This window comes from Pelecanus crispus, chromosome 1 (genome assembly GCF_030463565.1).
Source record: "Pelecanus crispus isolate bPelCri1 chromosome 1, bPelCri1.pri, whole genome shotgun sequence".
NCBI classification, from domain to species: Eukaryota; Metazoa; Chordata; class Aves; order Pelecaniformes; family Pelecanidae; genus Pelecanus; species Pelecanus crispus.
Window position 1 is genome coordinate 205,233,426 of NC_134643.1, and position 15,736 is coordinate 205,249,161.

General features: G+C 46.9%; 2 protein-coding genes across 2 annotated transcripts in view; both read left to right on the forward strand.

Moving 5' to 3' along the window:
* Positions 1-207: 207 nt before the first annotated feature.
* On the forward strand, positions 208-6,472 carry LOC104024514 (uncharacterized). Its single transcript, XM_075720483.1, has 3 exons — positions 208-428; positions 3,903-3,965; positions 5,667-6,472. Exons 1-3 carry the CDS (start codon positions 263-265, stop codon positions 6,470-6,472), a joined length of 1,035 nt encoding a protein of 344 aa, XP_075576598.1. The 5' UTR covers positions 208-262.
* Positions 6,473-8,496: 2,024 nt separating this feature from the next.
* The window catches only part of MIPEP (mitochondrial intermediate peptidase), an 85,238-nt gene continuing 77,998 nt past the window's right edge, over positions 8,497-15,736 (forward strand). Inside the window, exons 1-2 of the mRNA XM_075714177.1 lie at positions 8,497-8,685; positions 14,771-14,944. Coding sequence (XP_075570292.1) covers positions 8,497-8,685; positions 14,771-14,944 — 363 coding nt within the window. The remainder of the gene's footprint in view (positions 8,686-14,770; positions 14,945-15,736) is intronic.

The following is a 15,736-nucleotide window of genomic DNA, read 5'->3' on the forward strand; positions in this document are numbered from 1 at the left end:
AATGTGTCAAGTGCATAATGACACTATGGCTGATATTTCCATTAAATTATTATTTGAATAGCACTCAGTAGTCTCCAAGACTGTACTTAATGCTATATAGAGACCTATAAATAAAACAAAACAAAACAACAGACAACCTGAAAACCCATTTCCTTTTTTTTCCTCCCTCCCCCACCCCACATCCCCTTCTAAGGTAGACTTAGGCAGATGTACTTTTGCTTTCTTAAATCTTTCAGCCAAAATCATATAACCTATCTAAAGAATGAAAACCTGGATTATACTGCTGGCTATTGTAGTCAGCACAGCAGAAACACAAAAACAGGACGTCTGTACCCAAGGGTATCCTGGCATTCCTGGCAATCCTGGGCACAATGGCATACCTGGTCGTGATGGACGTGACGGTTCAAAAGGCAACAAGGGAGATACAGGTACTATGTTCAGAATAAATGATTTTGTGTATCGAATGCAATGCTGTTAGTTCCCCAAGTTGTCTGTAGTCACTCTGCGTTAATGGGATTATTCTGCCTAGCCTTCAGAAAACATTTCAGACATTTGCGTGCAGTGGTAAGAAGATTTCTCTTTCTTACCTAAATTTTACATTTGTAGGACTTGCTTCTGAGTGTGCCTACTTGCTGTAACTCAAGAGCCATTAGAGGGAAGTTCAAGAATGGAGACTATTGAAAAACAGTGTAGAAGTCATGTCTGCTCTAACAGGCTATAATAGACATTTGTGTGTGATACTGAAGACAGAGGTAATCTTCTCAGCATCCTAAAGCTAATAATTTCCATGTGCTTTAAGCTTCAGGATAACGATGGCCCTTGCATCCATGCTGGAATATCAAGGCCAGGGTTGCACAAGGCGATAAATCTGTGGGCATGTGGACATATAACACTTCATCTGAGGTGTCACAACCCCAGAATGCAAAGCAGAGGACAAGTGCAAATCTACTGCTTCAAATTTGTTCACAAAATTTTGGGGGGGGACTTTTCCCCAACAGGCTTTATGTTAGGTCAGTTATTGTGTGGTATCATGCAGGTGGCATTATGGCTTAATGCATAAACCTGTCACAAACACAGTTATTGTGGGCCTGGCTAACTCATCTGCACAAATCAATCTGAATCAAACTTGTACTTACCAGATGAACCCTTCTACCGAGTGCTGATCTTAAGGATTGTGAATCACAGCTCTTTTCAGTGGAGCATATGATCTAGTACATAAACCAAACTGAGGTCAACAGTCTAAAAGAAAATAACTTAAAACATGCTAAAGAGTTTTAGTTTTCAAGCTAGTGGAAATGTCTGCCTTTAACAGACCAGGTTGCTCAGCTAATGAATCACCTGCTCCACCAGAAGAGTATATGCCTCCGCAGACAGTGTGTGCTGCAGAACCAGTGTTGAAGATGTGGTTTGATGTGTGGTTCTTTGATGGCTATGCTGGCATAGGCAGGATCCTCTACCAGATCTTTCTCCTACCACTTGATTCTTCTTTCATCACAACGGTTTGTGTGGCTATACAGTAAACTAGATCAGCTGAAAAATAACCAGCACTTATAATTTGGGCAATGAAGAGTCATGCACTGCTTATGGCCTTCCCCGGACCACCAAAAGACAAGTCTATCCACTTACGTATTTACCTCAGTGATTGCTAAAGAGTTATTTTGAACTCTTTTGTTTATAAGATGATTTAGAGTTCTCTGTCAAGCAACCACAGGGCTCTGTTCAATATCTTTATCAATGATCTGGATGAGGGGATCGAGTGCACCCTCAGTAAGTTTGCAGACGACACCAAATTGGGTGGGAGTGTCGATCTGCTCGAGGGTAGGATGGCCCTGCAGAGGGACCTGGACAGACTGGATCGATGGGCCGTGGCCAACTGTATGAGGTTCAACAAGGCCAAGTGCCGGGTCCTGCACTTCGGTCACAACAACCCCATGCAACGCTACAGGCTTGGGAGGAGTGGCTGGAAAGCTGCCTGGCCGAAAAGGACCTGGGGGTGTTAGTAGATAGCCGGCTGAACATGAGCCAGCAGTGTGCCCAGGTGGCCAAGAAGGCCAACAGCATCCTGGCTTGTATCAGGAATGCTGTGGCCAGCAGGAGCAGGGAGGTGATTGTCCCCCTGTACTCGGCACTGGTGAGGCCGCACCTGGAATACTGTGTCCAGTTTTGGGCCCCTCACTACAAGAAAGACATTGAGGTGCTGGAGCGTGTTCAGAGGCGGGCAACGAAGCTGGTGAAGGGTCTGGAGAACAAGTCTTATGAGGAGCGGCTGAGGGAACTGGGGTTGTTTAGCCTGGAAAAGAGGAGGCTGAGGGGAGACCTTATCGCTCTCTACAACTACCTGAAAGGAGGTTGTAGGGAGGTGGGTGTTGGTCTCTTCTCCCAAGTAGCTAGCGATAGGACAAGAGGAAATGGGCTTAAGCTGCGCCAGGGGAGGTTTAGACTGGAAATTAGGAAAAATTTCTTTACGGAAAGGGTGGTCAGGCATTGGAACAGGCTGCCCAGAGAGGTGGTGGAGTCACCATCCCTGGAGGCGTTTAAAAAACGGGTAGATGTGGCACTTCGGGATATGGTTTAGTCTGGTCTACCCTTGATTAGTCTAGAGTGGGCTTGGTAGTGTAGGTTAATGGTTGGACTGGATGATCTTAAAGGTCTTTTCCAACCTAGATGATTCTATGATTCTATGATTCTAACCACTTAGGTGCTCCTTCTGCTTTCAGTGCCCTAGCCTGGCTAAAACCAAAACCTTTTAAAATCTAGAAACAGACAAAAAAAAATCCATTAACTTCTTAATAGGCACATACAAGTAACTGCCTTCTTTTTCTATATGCAGGGGTCCAGGAAAATCTGACAAATGGAAAATCTAGAGCTTACTTACTTTCATGTATCTTATAAAGGTCCTCACTTTACTCCAGTGAGTTATCACATGATACCTCTGGTTTCTGATAAAGTCCCTAACATTTTTTCCTAAATTAAGCTATTATGATGACTATACCAACTATTCTTTCTTTGAAGAAATTGGGGTGGCTATACAATTCTTTATATTGTATGTTCATATTGTATATACATATACCTTTGCAGTTAAAATACATAAGACTTAGTTTTGTTCCTTACCAAGTCAATGAAATTTCAGCAGATGCTGGACTGTACCCATTGTGCAGAAAACTGCTAAAGACCTGTTCTCCAGTACATATGGCCGGAGAGCTACTTTTGGAATACGGTTGCATCCAAACTGCCAGCTCTTTTTTCATCTGTTGTGTTCTGGATGCAAATCCAGGTATTTGGTCACACACCTCCTGGTCACCTGTGATGTTACTACAAAAATGACTTCTATAATAGCTCTTCTTAGAGCAGTGGAAAGTCCATGTCATGCCAGATACAGGAGTGCAAATGCCGTCCTCAGATCTACAGGCAATACTATTCCACTGTATGTTTCATTACCATTGGCCAAACCCCTGCAGATGTCTCTTCTTGAGAGGGGAGTTTACCATTGTTTCACTACTAGGCTTCCTGTCCCTGAAAAGCTTCTTGCTGAATGTGGCTTCCTCACTCTTTTTCCTGACAGTATCTTCTATGGATGGAGGCAACAACAGGACATGAGATTTTCACACTGGTGGTCCTGACAAGGGTATAGCTCCTCTACATATCTCAACAACCCATCTCTTTATGCCAAGGATTCCCTCTGTCTCAAAAAAGCACCGTCCTCCAGCAGTTTCTGTGCTCTCTGTCAATCTTTCCATAAGATAAAAATACCAGCAGCGGCACCCACTAAAACCCAGGAATAAGACTACTCTTTACTTTATTGTTTATCCAGGCCTGAAGAGGAAGGATTAGAGAAGGCTTAATCCCAAGTTTTCCGGTAATTTAATTGTTTAATGAAAATCTGTTTTTCTCTTCTGTACTAGGTGAAGCAGGACTTCCTGGCAGTCCAGGAAAAGATGGTGCAAATGGAGAGAAAGGAGAACGAGGTGAGAGAAGAAGTGTTTCAATTTATTATTTGTCTATCAACTGCTCTCCTTGTGTTTGTGAGCACTGGACGTGCTATACATTCTAGCTGTAGAGAAAGTACTATAAAGGTTAAAAAAAACCTTTTTCCAGAAGTAGTAGAGGCTGCACACATATGCTGACAATACAAGAGGAATATGCCACCTCAAATTATCCCACTGCCTCTGATGGATGCCCTACAATTTGTTCACTCAGCGTGTTATCCTACTTTTCCCATCTCTGATCCTTTTGTCAGCTGCTGAGGAAGACACCGCATCTGCAGCTACCTCAGGAAAGTGAGGCTCCTGTAGCTATGTATGCAACTTCAGGGAAAAGGACTTCTTTTAAAAGAAATTGTAGAAGACACAAGTTATACACCTAAAAATACAGTAGATCCTGTATACTTCACCTATTTAGCCAACCCATGCATATGCAGCATGTCTTCTGTGTCATATGGATGTACATGTGCAGAGTGAGTTGTGCATAAAAGCAGGGAGTCAGCTGTTGTGCAAGTGGCATCACATCATTCTGCACAAATTCAATAACCTTGAGATGCTGGACTTGTGTATCCTTAGAGTAAATGTACACAGGCAATGTTTATATCCGAAAGCATGGAAGCCTGCCAGGCAGTGTCCAGGTTCTCCAAAATCCTGAAGATGACCCTGAGAAATAACATATGGTATATGCATTGCATGGGAGTAATTACAAGCTCAGACTTTTCTCCAGTCCATTAGAAATGACCCCAGTCCTTGAAGGAGCGTGAGACATGAGGCCACAAATGTTGTTTAAAATTATCAAAGCTAGTTTCTTTTCCTGTGTTCTTGTCCTGATGGACCTTTGCAGCTTTTCCCAGAGGCTCACCATACAACCTTACCTGTTTCCAGTTCACTGCTGCTGTTAAATACTCTCAATTGTAAATTGAGAACAGTGAGAACAGTAAACTGCAAATACAGCATTATTCCCAACATCAGAAGCCAGAGGCTCTTATGCAGAAATTATCAGCTTATTTTCCTGATTAACAGAGTACATGATCATTATGGTATCTTTTGTCTATCAACTGCTAACATGCCCTTCACATCATCAGACCTTCACCTTCAAACCCTTGTGCAGCAATCAGGGGATTTTCAAAGGCTTTGAGCTTCAGTCCAAGAGTGGATGAAGGATAAATGGAGCATGTGGTAGCAAATAACAAGGACAAAAAACCTTTAGTTGCACTGCAGTAGCAATCTAGGTAACCCAAGCAAAGTTCCATCATGTAGAAATTACAGAAACACACGGCAAGCAAGTTCTGGGTGTTGTCCAAATAGAACCCTCCTCTGATTAAATTGTGAACCATCTCCCCCATTTCGTATACCAAAGGCTGAAAACAGGTGTCTGGACAGATGCTGTTGTGCCTGCTACCATCAGCCTGTAGACAAATCACACCTTCCTTTCTTTGAGCTTGTTCTTGCTGCTCTCGGTCAGGGCACCTGTTTTCTAACACAATAGCAGGTTCCTCAGATGTTATGCTTGCCCTGCACTTAAATGTATGAGAATTTGCATGTACAGTGAGCACAGAATGTACGGTGGTGACACAGACCTACACATATATGTCTTCGTGCTGAAACTCATGTTGTGTCCCACTAATCCGGTGGAAGATCACAAGAAAGTGTTGGTTTTTTTTTTTTGTTTTTTTTTTCATTTAGGAGCCAATGGGACTGTTGAAGAGAAGGGGAACAAAGGAGATAAAGGAGAAAGAGGACAACCTGGGAAACTGGGACCAAAAGGAATTATGGGGTCAGTGGGTTACAAAGGTCAGAAGGGAGAGCTGGGACTGCAAGGACAAAAGGGGTTAAAAGGAGACATTGGGCCCATAGGTCCAAAAGGGACAAAGGGTGAAATGGGCCATCCCGGAAGAGTTGGTTACCCAGGGCCAATTGGCCTGACTGGTAATCCAGGTCCTAAAGGTAATACTGGAGATCTGGGGCCACAGGGTAATCCAGGAGTTCAGGGGGAAAGAGGCTTGAAAGGAGACAGAGGAGATAAGGGGAACGTAGGTCCCCCAGCAGTCCTGCCAAGGAGTGCTTTCAGTGTCGGCCTTACAACCACCACCAAATTCCCCGCCCCGAATCGCCCGATCAAGTTTGACAAGGTGCTGTATAATAGCTTAAATGACTACAACTCAGTTACTGGCAAATTCACCTGCAAATACCCCGGCGTTTACTATTTCACCTACCACATCACTGTCTACTCGAGGAACGTCCGAGTGGCTCTAGTTAAAAATGGCATCAAAATGCTGCACACGGTGGACAGGTACCAGAGTGGAGAGGACCAGGCCTCAGGAGCTGCCATCCTCGAGCTGCAGGGAGGAGATGAGGTGTGGCTGCAGGCTCACCAAGGAGAGACTTTCAATGGGTTGTTTGCAGATGCTGATGATGATACCACCTTCTCTGGGTTCCTCCTGTTCAGCACCTCCGACCCGCTGGAGCCGCTGCCGTCGCCTGCCACCTAATTCCACATTATCTGTGAATGCTGTATGTCTGTGTCCTTCAGCCCTCCCTAATAAAGTTGTTACCTATGGGCCAATTTCCACTGTATTCAACAGAAAACAGAAATCCAGGGAGGTACGCCAAGGGCTGGAAGGGAGACATAGGACTGCAGGGCAGGTTGGGACCAACTAGGCATCTCCCTAAAAGTTGAGTAAAGTTTTTTGGTTTGTTTTTTTTTTTTACTGAAGTCATCACAGTGGGAATGTGTAGGATCACACTACTTGTATCTGTAGGAAACCAGGCCTCATTATGCACACAACTGCTCATCACACAACTTAATTGTGCTGAAGTTTTCATGACCAGCTGCTAAAACAGAGCTCAAGGCTTCAGAGCCATACTCAGGAGAGTTTGAATTAAATGCCTTCTTGTCCCAGTCACAAGGTACCAGGTGTTTATTTATTAAACTGTCCTAATCTACTGTTGTCAGCTTTGTTTTTTAGAACTCAGAATAAAAAAAATTCCTAATATGCATAAACGATTTTTATGGCTGCAGTTGCAGGAGAGTTGGTTTCAAGAATGGCTTTGGCACAAGAGATGACAACTCTTAAGAATCTACAGTGCTGGGCTTGACACATTGCCGGTTTGGTGACCTTCTGTAGTTATACAGGGGTGCAAACACCAGTTCTGAAGGACAAAGGTTTTAAAAGGAAGTGGGATGAAATAAAAGATAAAATTTCAAGTTCTGGAATTATGACGTGTGTCCCTGCCATTTTGTATAAACGTTAAGCAGCAGTTACTTCCAAGCCAGTTTATATCTTTCTAGGTGGCATGCGTAGACGGACTTGAAACTTGGTTAGTTTGCACCCAACCATTCAAAAATAATTTTTAAACTTGGCATTAGTGTAGTTTGATACCTCCACAGGGGCTGCTTGCTCTGTGGCACAAGTGAGTTTTGTTGTAGCTGGGTAGTTTTTAAAGCTTTTAAATCTGGTTCTTTGCTCTCTGTGTAGCCAAAGGTCTGAAATAGAGCAAAATGGAATGAAAGGGGGAAGTGCCATGTGGATTCTCTGATGTGGGCAGATGTTCAATGTCAGTACAAAAATACAGCATAATGCTGCTGTACTTCCGAATTAGCAGGTGCAAAACAAATTCTCCCAAATGAAGGATAATCTTTAATCAACACTGAAGCAGACATACTGGAGAACCGACCGAGAGGTATTTCCTGTGCCATAAAACTTTAATTTCTGTGAATTTTCTCAGAATTTTTTTTTTCCCCTTTTCCCTTAAAACTCAGAAATACAACAAAAGAAGCTTAAGTCTCACTCCCTCCCCTTAAACGAGAAAAAAGCAGAGATGCTAATGGACACGGGTCAGCATCATGGAATTCAGCACAAACGCCATGTAGGAGCGTGAGGCCCGCCTTCCCATCACTCCCAACACTGCTGGGGAGGCAAGGAAACATGGACGCATCCCCACAGTTGCTGAACCCCGAGTATGGCTCACAGGCCCGAAATGAATACGGCGAGGTGGGTTTCTTCAGGAAAAATGGCTGCACTTCTCGTGAGCTGGATTACTGTGAGGGAGATAGCAGGGCACTAAGAGGGAAGGGCTATGCGAATTTTTAGGTAATTTTTTTCCTGCAAGCCACAGGTCCTAAGTTTGTGTCACAGAAGCAGCCAGACCAAAAAACGCGTTAAAATGGACATAGGTTTAACCGGAAAACACGCAGGAGAAACTTCAGTCGGCGACGGCCCCGCCTCTCACGGCGCCCGCGGCCCCGGCGGCCGCCAGGCCCCCGCAGGCCCGCGGCAGGGCCCGGCCAGCCCGCCCGAACGGCCGCGGAGGGAGCGAGGGAGCCGGGCGGGCGGGCTGAGGGCAGGCCGGGGCGGGCAGCGCCGCCTCCCCCCGCGCTGTGCCCGCCGGCGCTCCGCCTCCTCATCCTCCTCCTCCTCCTCCTCCTCCTCCTCCGCTCGGCCCGGACGCGCGGAGGTCGCGGCCCAGCTCGGAGCGGGGAGCGCCTGGGCCTGGTGCCGGGGCCCGCTCCGCCATGCTGGCCGGCTGCCGGCGGGCGCTGCCGGCGGCGCTGGGCCGGGCGCTGCGGGGCCGGGCGCTGCGGGGCCGGGCGGCGGGGCCGGGCCGCCGGGCCGTCAGCACCAGCTGGTGCCCGGTGGGCGCCGCCTTCGATGCGAAGCAGCAGCAGCAGCAGCTGCGCGGCAGCGCGGCGGGCAGGGAGACGGTGAGCGGCGGCGGGGGAAGGGCCTGCGGCGGGCAGGAGGCGGCCCTGGCTGCCGCCAGCCTTGCCCTTTGCTTTTCTTGTGTGCAGTTTTGGAACTTCTAAATGGCGGCGGTGGGGGCAGCCGGGCTGTTGCCAGAGTGTTAGGCGGTTACATCTTTATAAGGGTTTGATCTGGTTCTAATGAACCAGAACGTTCTGTCTCCTGGACACACAAGAGTGAAAATCACGGCCTTGTTCATTGAAACATTTGCTTTAGAGCCTTAATAGAGACCATAGGGGGGTGTGTGTATATATATATATATATATATACACACATGCATTACCCCTTCCGCTCCCTGCTCTTACCTGGCTGTGTCTTATTTAATCTGTCAGTGTTATGCCAGTGCACTTTGGCAGTGCTTCAAAATCAATTAGACTGCTGACATCCTCTTGCGTGGATGTCATTCTTGACATTCACTTGCTTGTGGCAGAAAAGCATTTGTTTGCTGGATTGCTGATACTCAGACTTTTGGATTTGTTTCTTTTTAGGGTTAATCAGGTACATTTGTTAATGAGAGTCCTAGGAATCTAAACAAGTTCCTGGACAGCGTAAGATGTGTGCTTTCAGTGGCACAGTGCATGCAGAATACTTACACCTGTAAAATCCAGGTGTTAGTCTGCTGACTTAGCTATTCTTCCCATGATGCCCGGGCTGGTGAAGCTGTTGAACTCTGGGAACTAAGGGATTCAGTGAGGACAAACCTAACCTCTGTTTATAATCTAGCACTTCTTTGGGAAACTTCTTCTGGCTCTTCTGCCTCTGCAAGCACACTGGTCTAAGTCTTGCTCCAGGAAATAATCCGGTTAAATATTGTGCATTTGTCTGGTCTGGGGAATGAGTTCTGGGTTCCCTTGGCCCACGGAGGGGATGTAGAGTTCTTCGGGAATAGAGATGCATGTTTCAGGCTTGCAAAGAGGCTGTGACAGGTAGGGTGTAAATGCTGAAGCCAAGCAAAGAGAATAATGCTGCATCCATGCAGCCACAATGTTAAAGAACACAGACACCTGCACCAGGCTTTGTTTTTTTGTAATTTTTAAATTTTTGTGTCAAACTTGGTATCATACAGAAGAGGTGCTCCATGGCTAACTTATCTCTTAAGAGAAGATACCTCCTGTTCACAGAGGACTACGTGCACAGGAGGAGCTTGCTTGGGAGGGTGAATGGTGACGTAGGGCAGCAGGAAGGCCAGGAGCTCTGTGGGACATTGCAGGACACTGCATCAGCTGGCTGAGGAGCTGAGTGAAGGGGCACTCCTGAGTCTCTTAAACAGCAAGCGTTACTGAAGGGTGGTGTGGTACATGTTTATTTATGTCTGGGTGCACGTGTTTATATACATGTGTATATATATAAAAATATCTTTTTCAGTGTTCATTTCAGTCCAGTTCCTGTTCCCAAATAATAAATTAGAACATGGGAAGTGTGAGGAAAGTGTTTCTGTCTTAGGGTAGCCAGCTTATAGTAAGAGCATTAGGAGAAAAAAAAAAAAGTAGTTTTAGCAACAGCGACAGAAAGAAAATAGGAAAAAAGCAACTCAGAATGTCCCAAATATTTACTTTAGGGAATGCTTTGCTTCAGAATATATACTTTCACAGACAAGCTGTCAATTTGCAGCTTCTCATTTTAATTAGATAAATACTTGTAAGCTACAGTCACCGAGGCAAAGGGCTCTGGAGCGGATGCTCGTGCCTGGGCACCCTTGCTAAGGTGGCAAAAAGTGACCAGGAGCGCGGTGAACAGGGCGTGGCGCGTCAGTTTGGGCCGTCAGGGCGTGCGGGGAAGGCCAAGTGCCCCCCCTCCTAGTTCCAAAGTGAAACGCAGGCAGTGGTCATTGTCCTCCCAGGAGAATACCTGGCAGCTATGGTTACCACCTGCCTGAAAGCCTCCGCCAGAAGGAATGTGGCGACCCAGATGGAGCTCCCGCACAAACATGCAGCCGTCCAGGTCGCCGGCTGCAGGGAGTGCCTGAGCCTGTCGCTTGTACTGGAGGGCAGCGGGGACAGCAAATGTTTTCGGTGTGACCAGGTAAATGATCTGCTCAGCCTGGTGGCAGAGCTGAAGGAGGAGGTGGAAAGGCTGAGGAGTATCATGGAGTGCGAGAGGGAGATAAACTGGTGGAGCCGCACCCTACCGTCCCTGGGGCCAGGGCAGCAGGCGGAGGCCCCACAAGGAGCAGAGGATCCCCTGCCCTCTTGCTGGCAAGCAGAAGGAGGGGATCCAAGAGATGGGGAGGAATGGAAACAGGTCCCTGCCCGGGGAGGCAGGCGAATGCCCTCCCGGCCTCCCTCACCTTCCCAGCTGCCCCTACACAACAGGTATGGGGCTCTGGAAGCTGAGGGCCAGGCAAGTGGGGAGGGAGGTGAAGGTGAAGGTCCAGCCAGGGGGTTGCTGAGGGCCAGTCAGTCATCCCCATGGATTACGACTGCCCCTGTTAAGAAAAAAAGTGTAATTGTGGTAGGCTATTCCCTCCTGCGGGGAACTGAGGGCCCAATCTGCCATCCGGACCCATCCCACAGGGAAGTCTGCTGCCTCCCTGGGGCCTGGGTTAGGGACATTACTATGAAACTCCCTGATCCGTAAGGCCCTCCGATTATTACCTGTTGCTGGTTGTACAGGTTGGTAGTGATGAGATTACACATAGAAGTCCTAAAGTAATGAAGACGGACTTCAGGGCACTGGGGCAATTGGTTGCAGGATCGGGAGCGCAAGTAGCGTTTTCCTCAATCCCGTCAATGGCAGCAAAGAATGCTGAAAGGAATGGGAAAACTCACCTGATTAACAGGTGGCTCAGAGGCTGGTGCCATCGGTGGAATTTTGTTTTTTTCAGTCATGGGAGGTTTACATGGCACCAGGCCTGCTGGCGGCTGATGGAGATCAGCTGTCTCCAAAGGGGAAAAGGATTCTCGCCCATGAGTTGGCGGGACTCATTGAGAGGGCTTTAAACTAGGTTTGAAGGGGGAAGGGGATATAAATGGGCTCTCTGATGAGGAGCCCAGGGGCGGCATGACAACGTTGGGGGCGAAATCGATAGCCCATCTCAAGTGCGTGTACACCAATGCACATAGCATGGGCAACAAACAGGAGGAGCGGGAAGCCCTTGTGCGGCAGGACAGCTATGACATAGTTGCCATCACAGAAACGTGGTGGGACGACTCATGACTGGAGTGCTGCACTGGATGGCTATAAGCTCTTCAGAAGGGATAGGCAGGGAAGGAGAGGCAGTGGGGTGGCTCTGTATGTTAGGGAGTGTTTTGACTGTATAGAGCTCGACAGTGGTGATGATAAGGTCGAGTGCTTATGGGTAAGGATGAGGGGGAAGGCCAACAAGGCGGATGTCCTGTTGGGAGTCTGCTATAGACCACCCAACCAGGAGGTAGAGATAGATGAAGCGTTCTACAAGCGGCTGGCAGAAGTGTCGCAATCGCTAGCCCTTGTTCTTGTGGGGGACTTCAACTTGCCAGACATCTGCTGGAAATACAACACAGTAGAGAGGCAACAGTCTCGGAAGTTCCTAGAGTGTGTGGAGGATAACTTTCTGACACAGCTGGTAAGCGAGCCTACTAGGGGAGGTGCCTCACTTGACCTGCTGTTTACTGAGAAGGGCTTGTGGGAAATGTTGAGGTTGGAGGCCGTCTTGGGCTTAGCGACCGTGATATGATAGAGTTCTCAATTCTGGGCGATGTAAAGAGGAGGGGCACCAAAACTGTTACCATGGTCTTCCAGAGGGCAGACTTTGGCCTCTTCAGGACACTGGTTGGGAAAGTCCCTTGGGAGGCGGTCCTGAAGGGCAAAGGGGTCCAGGAAGGCTGGGCCTTCTTCAAGAAGGAAGTCTTAAGGGCGCAGGAGCGGGCTGTCCCCGTGTGCTGTAAGACCAACTGGCGGGGAAGACGACTGGCCTGGCTGAACAGGGAGCTTTTGCTGGGACTCGGGGAAAAAAGGAGAGTCTACCGCCTTTGGAAGAAGGGGCGGGCAACTCAGGAGGTGTACAGGGATCTTGTTAGGTCCCGCAGGGAGGAAATTAGAAAAGCAAAAGCCCAGCAAGAACTCAATCTGGCCACTGTTGTAAAAGATAATAAAAAATGTTTTTATAAGTACATCAACAATAAAAGGAGAGCCAAGGAGATTCTCCATCCTTTCCTGGATGCAGGGGGGAACATTGTCACTAAGGATGAGGAAAAGGCTGAGGCGCTTAATGCCTTCTTTGCCTCTGTGTTTAATAGCTCGACCAGTCATCCCCAGTGTACTCAGCCCCCTGAGCTGGAAGACAGGGACAGGCAGCAGAATGGAGCCCTCATAGTCCAGGAGGAAGCAGTTAATGACCTGCTATGCCACCTGGGTGCTCACAAGTCTATGGGGCCGGATGGGATCCACCCGAGAGTACTGAGGGAGCTGGCAGAGGAGCTTGCCAAGCCACTTTCCATCATCTATCAACAGTCCTGGTTAACAGGGGAGGTCCCTGATGACTGGAGGCTTGCCAATGCAACGCCCATCTACAAGAAGGGCCGGAAGGAGGATCTGGGGAACTACAGGCCTGTCAGCCTGACCTCAGTGCCAGGAAAGATTATGGAGCGGTTCATATTGAGTGAACTCAACAGGCATGTGCAGATCAACCAGGGGATCAGGCCCAGCCAGCATGGGTTCATGAAAGGCAGGTCCTGCTTGACCAACCTGATCTCCTTTTATGACCTGGTGACCCGCCTGGTGGATGAAGGAAAGGCTGTGGACGTCATTTACCTGAACTTTAGCAAAGCCTTTGACACAGTCTCCCATAGCATTCTCCTTAGGAAGCTGGCAGCTCATGGCTTGGATGGGCGTAGTCTTCGCTGGGTAAAAAACTGGTTGGGTGGCCAAGCCCAGAGAGTAGTGGTGAATGAAGTCCAGTTGGCAGCCGGTCACGAGCAGTGTTCCCCAGGGCTCTGTTTTAGGGCCAGTCTTGTTCAATATCTTTATCAATTATCTAGATGAGGGGATTGAGTGCGCCCTCAGTAAGTTTGCAGATGACACCAAGTTGGGTGGGAGTGTTGATCTTCTGGAGGGTAGGATGGCCCTGCAGAGGGACCTGGACAGGCTGGATCGATGGGCCGAGGCCAACTGTATGAGGTTTAACAAGGCCAAGTGCTGGGTCCTGCACTTGGGTCACAACAACCCCATGCAATGCTACAGGGAGTGTCTTGCTTGCAGAGATGCTGGTTTATCTTAAATGAATTTTTTTTACCGTTGTAGGTCTGTATTGTGGAACTTCTCTAGCTAACTTGGTAGTGTTAGCAATTTTGTTTGATCTGCAGTAGGACCTCTAACTCTCTTCCACAAATGCAGAACACAACTGCTGTCTGTATCTACCCTGCCCAAGTCAGTGTGTTTGCCCTCCCCTGTTGGACAGGGCCAGACTTGGTAAAAACTTCAGGAATAAAAATGGTCATACCATAAAATTTTTGAGTTGTTGCTGATCATTCCTTTGAGATCTCGTTCCAGTATTTGGGGTTCATTTAATGAGCCTGAGACAACTGTCCTATTGCCAGCAATCCGTTGATATCTAGGGCTGCTGCCCAACTCACTCATTGTTTCAACACTCCTGTTTAGTCCTCGCATTTCTTGATAAGTCTCTTTTGCTTCAGAGGGATGATTTTCCCTCATTTCAGAATGTAAATGTACTTACTATGATTTGTCTGGTGCCTGTGTTTTGGAAGCAGGGTAAAAAATGCTTTGAGAAAAGGATGGTATGGAGGTGAAGGTGTGGAAGAAGAGAGTTTGTGAGAATTTCATGCTGAACTCTTAAGGTTTGCTGAGAACAATCCTGGCTAAAAGAACCTCAGTGAGGTTTTGCTCTGGGAAATGAGGATGTTTTCATGTGATACCAGTGTCTTTGACTGATTTTGTGACTATTCTCTCTACAAAGACACTCATGTGGGAACATTTTGGTGAAGTGTCACAATACGCTAGCTAGGCTCATTTTGGTAAAATTTCATGGTGATAATTCCATCCTGAAACAAAGGGGCAGAAATCAAGGAGGGTAACAGTGATGTGTTTTCATTGTATTCTGCACTGCAGGGTCTGTTTGGTGTTCCAGAGCTGAGCTGTCCAGAAGGATTTCAAGAAGCACAGGACAAAGCATTGCAAGAATCGGAACAGCTAGTTCAGAAGGCATGTTCAACACCACCTGGGCCAGAGACCGTAATGATCTTTGATCAGCTTTCAGATGGCTTGTGCAGAGTAGCAGACTTGGTAAGTTACTTTTTGTTTTAATTATTACTTGAAGCAATTTCTTCTAAACTGACTGACTTAATAAGCTTACACCCTGTTGTTCCATCTTACGGTTTTCTGCACTGCAGTAAATAGTAGATCAGCTCTGTGAAATTTTGTGTTAAGACAGAAAATTAAATTGATTGAAAGTTAATTACAAAGGCTTTTACCGAATGATAGGTAACTACAAATCCTGTCAAACTGTCCAGTTAATTTTAAGACAGATGTAAAAATAGTATAAAGGCCACAGCAAGAAAAATAACAGTGAAATCAGAATTGTATTTCTGCTGTAGTATTAATACATAAGCTTTCCAGTGTCACTTACATTATGGAAAACAGGGGATTGCTCTCAAAGTTAAAGCTGGGGTTGCAATACACGTTTGTAAGTTATGAAAGTTTATAGGTGAAGGTCCATAAAGAACGAACAGATTAAAAGCAGCAGATGAAACTAAACAGTATCTCCTTTTATTAACACAAGAAAAAATGCAGGTATTTCCTAGATTGCAGTTTCTGTGGTCCACGGAATTAGAGTTACTTGGTCTGATACTCTGTATCACAAAATGTTAAGTTCAACAGAGCGCTTCATATTACTCTCTGGAATCTGTTTGCCCGAAGTATATCTTTTATCAAAGCATCACACTTTGTTTGAAGGAAGCAGACTCAACCTGCATACTGAAATCAGTTCTTACTAAATAGTCTTAAATAAATACTTTGGTTTTCACCTTTGAATATCAGTTCTCAAATCTTGTTTCTTTTTCTTGATTCAAGACTTCT

Bases quoted from the DNA above. Each gene is read 5' to 3' on its own strand.
- LOC104024514 (XM_075720483.1), top strand. From the start codon at position 263: ATGAAAACCTGGATTATACTGCTGGCTATTGTAGTCAGCACAGCAGAA. The intron at 429-3,902 runs GTACTATGTTCA...CTTCTGTACTAG, and splicing joins AGGCAACAAGGGAGATACAG to GTGAAGCAGGACTTCCTGGC. The intron at 3,966-5,666 runs GTGAGAGAAGAA...TTTTTCATTTAG, and splicing joins TGGAGAGAAAGGAGAACGAG to GAGCCAATGGGACTGTTGAA.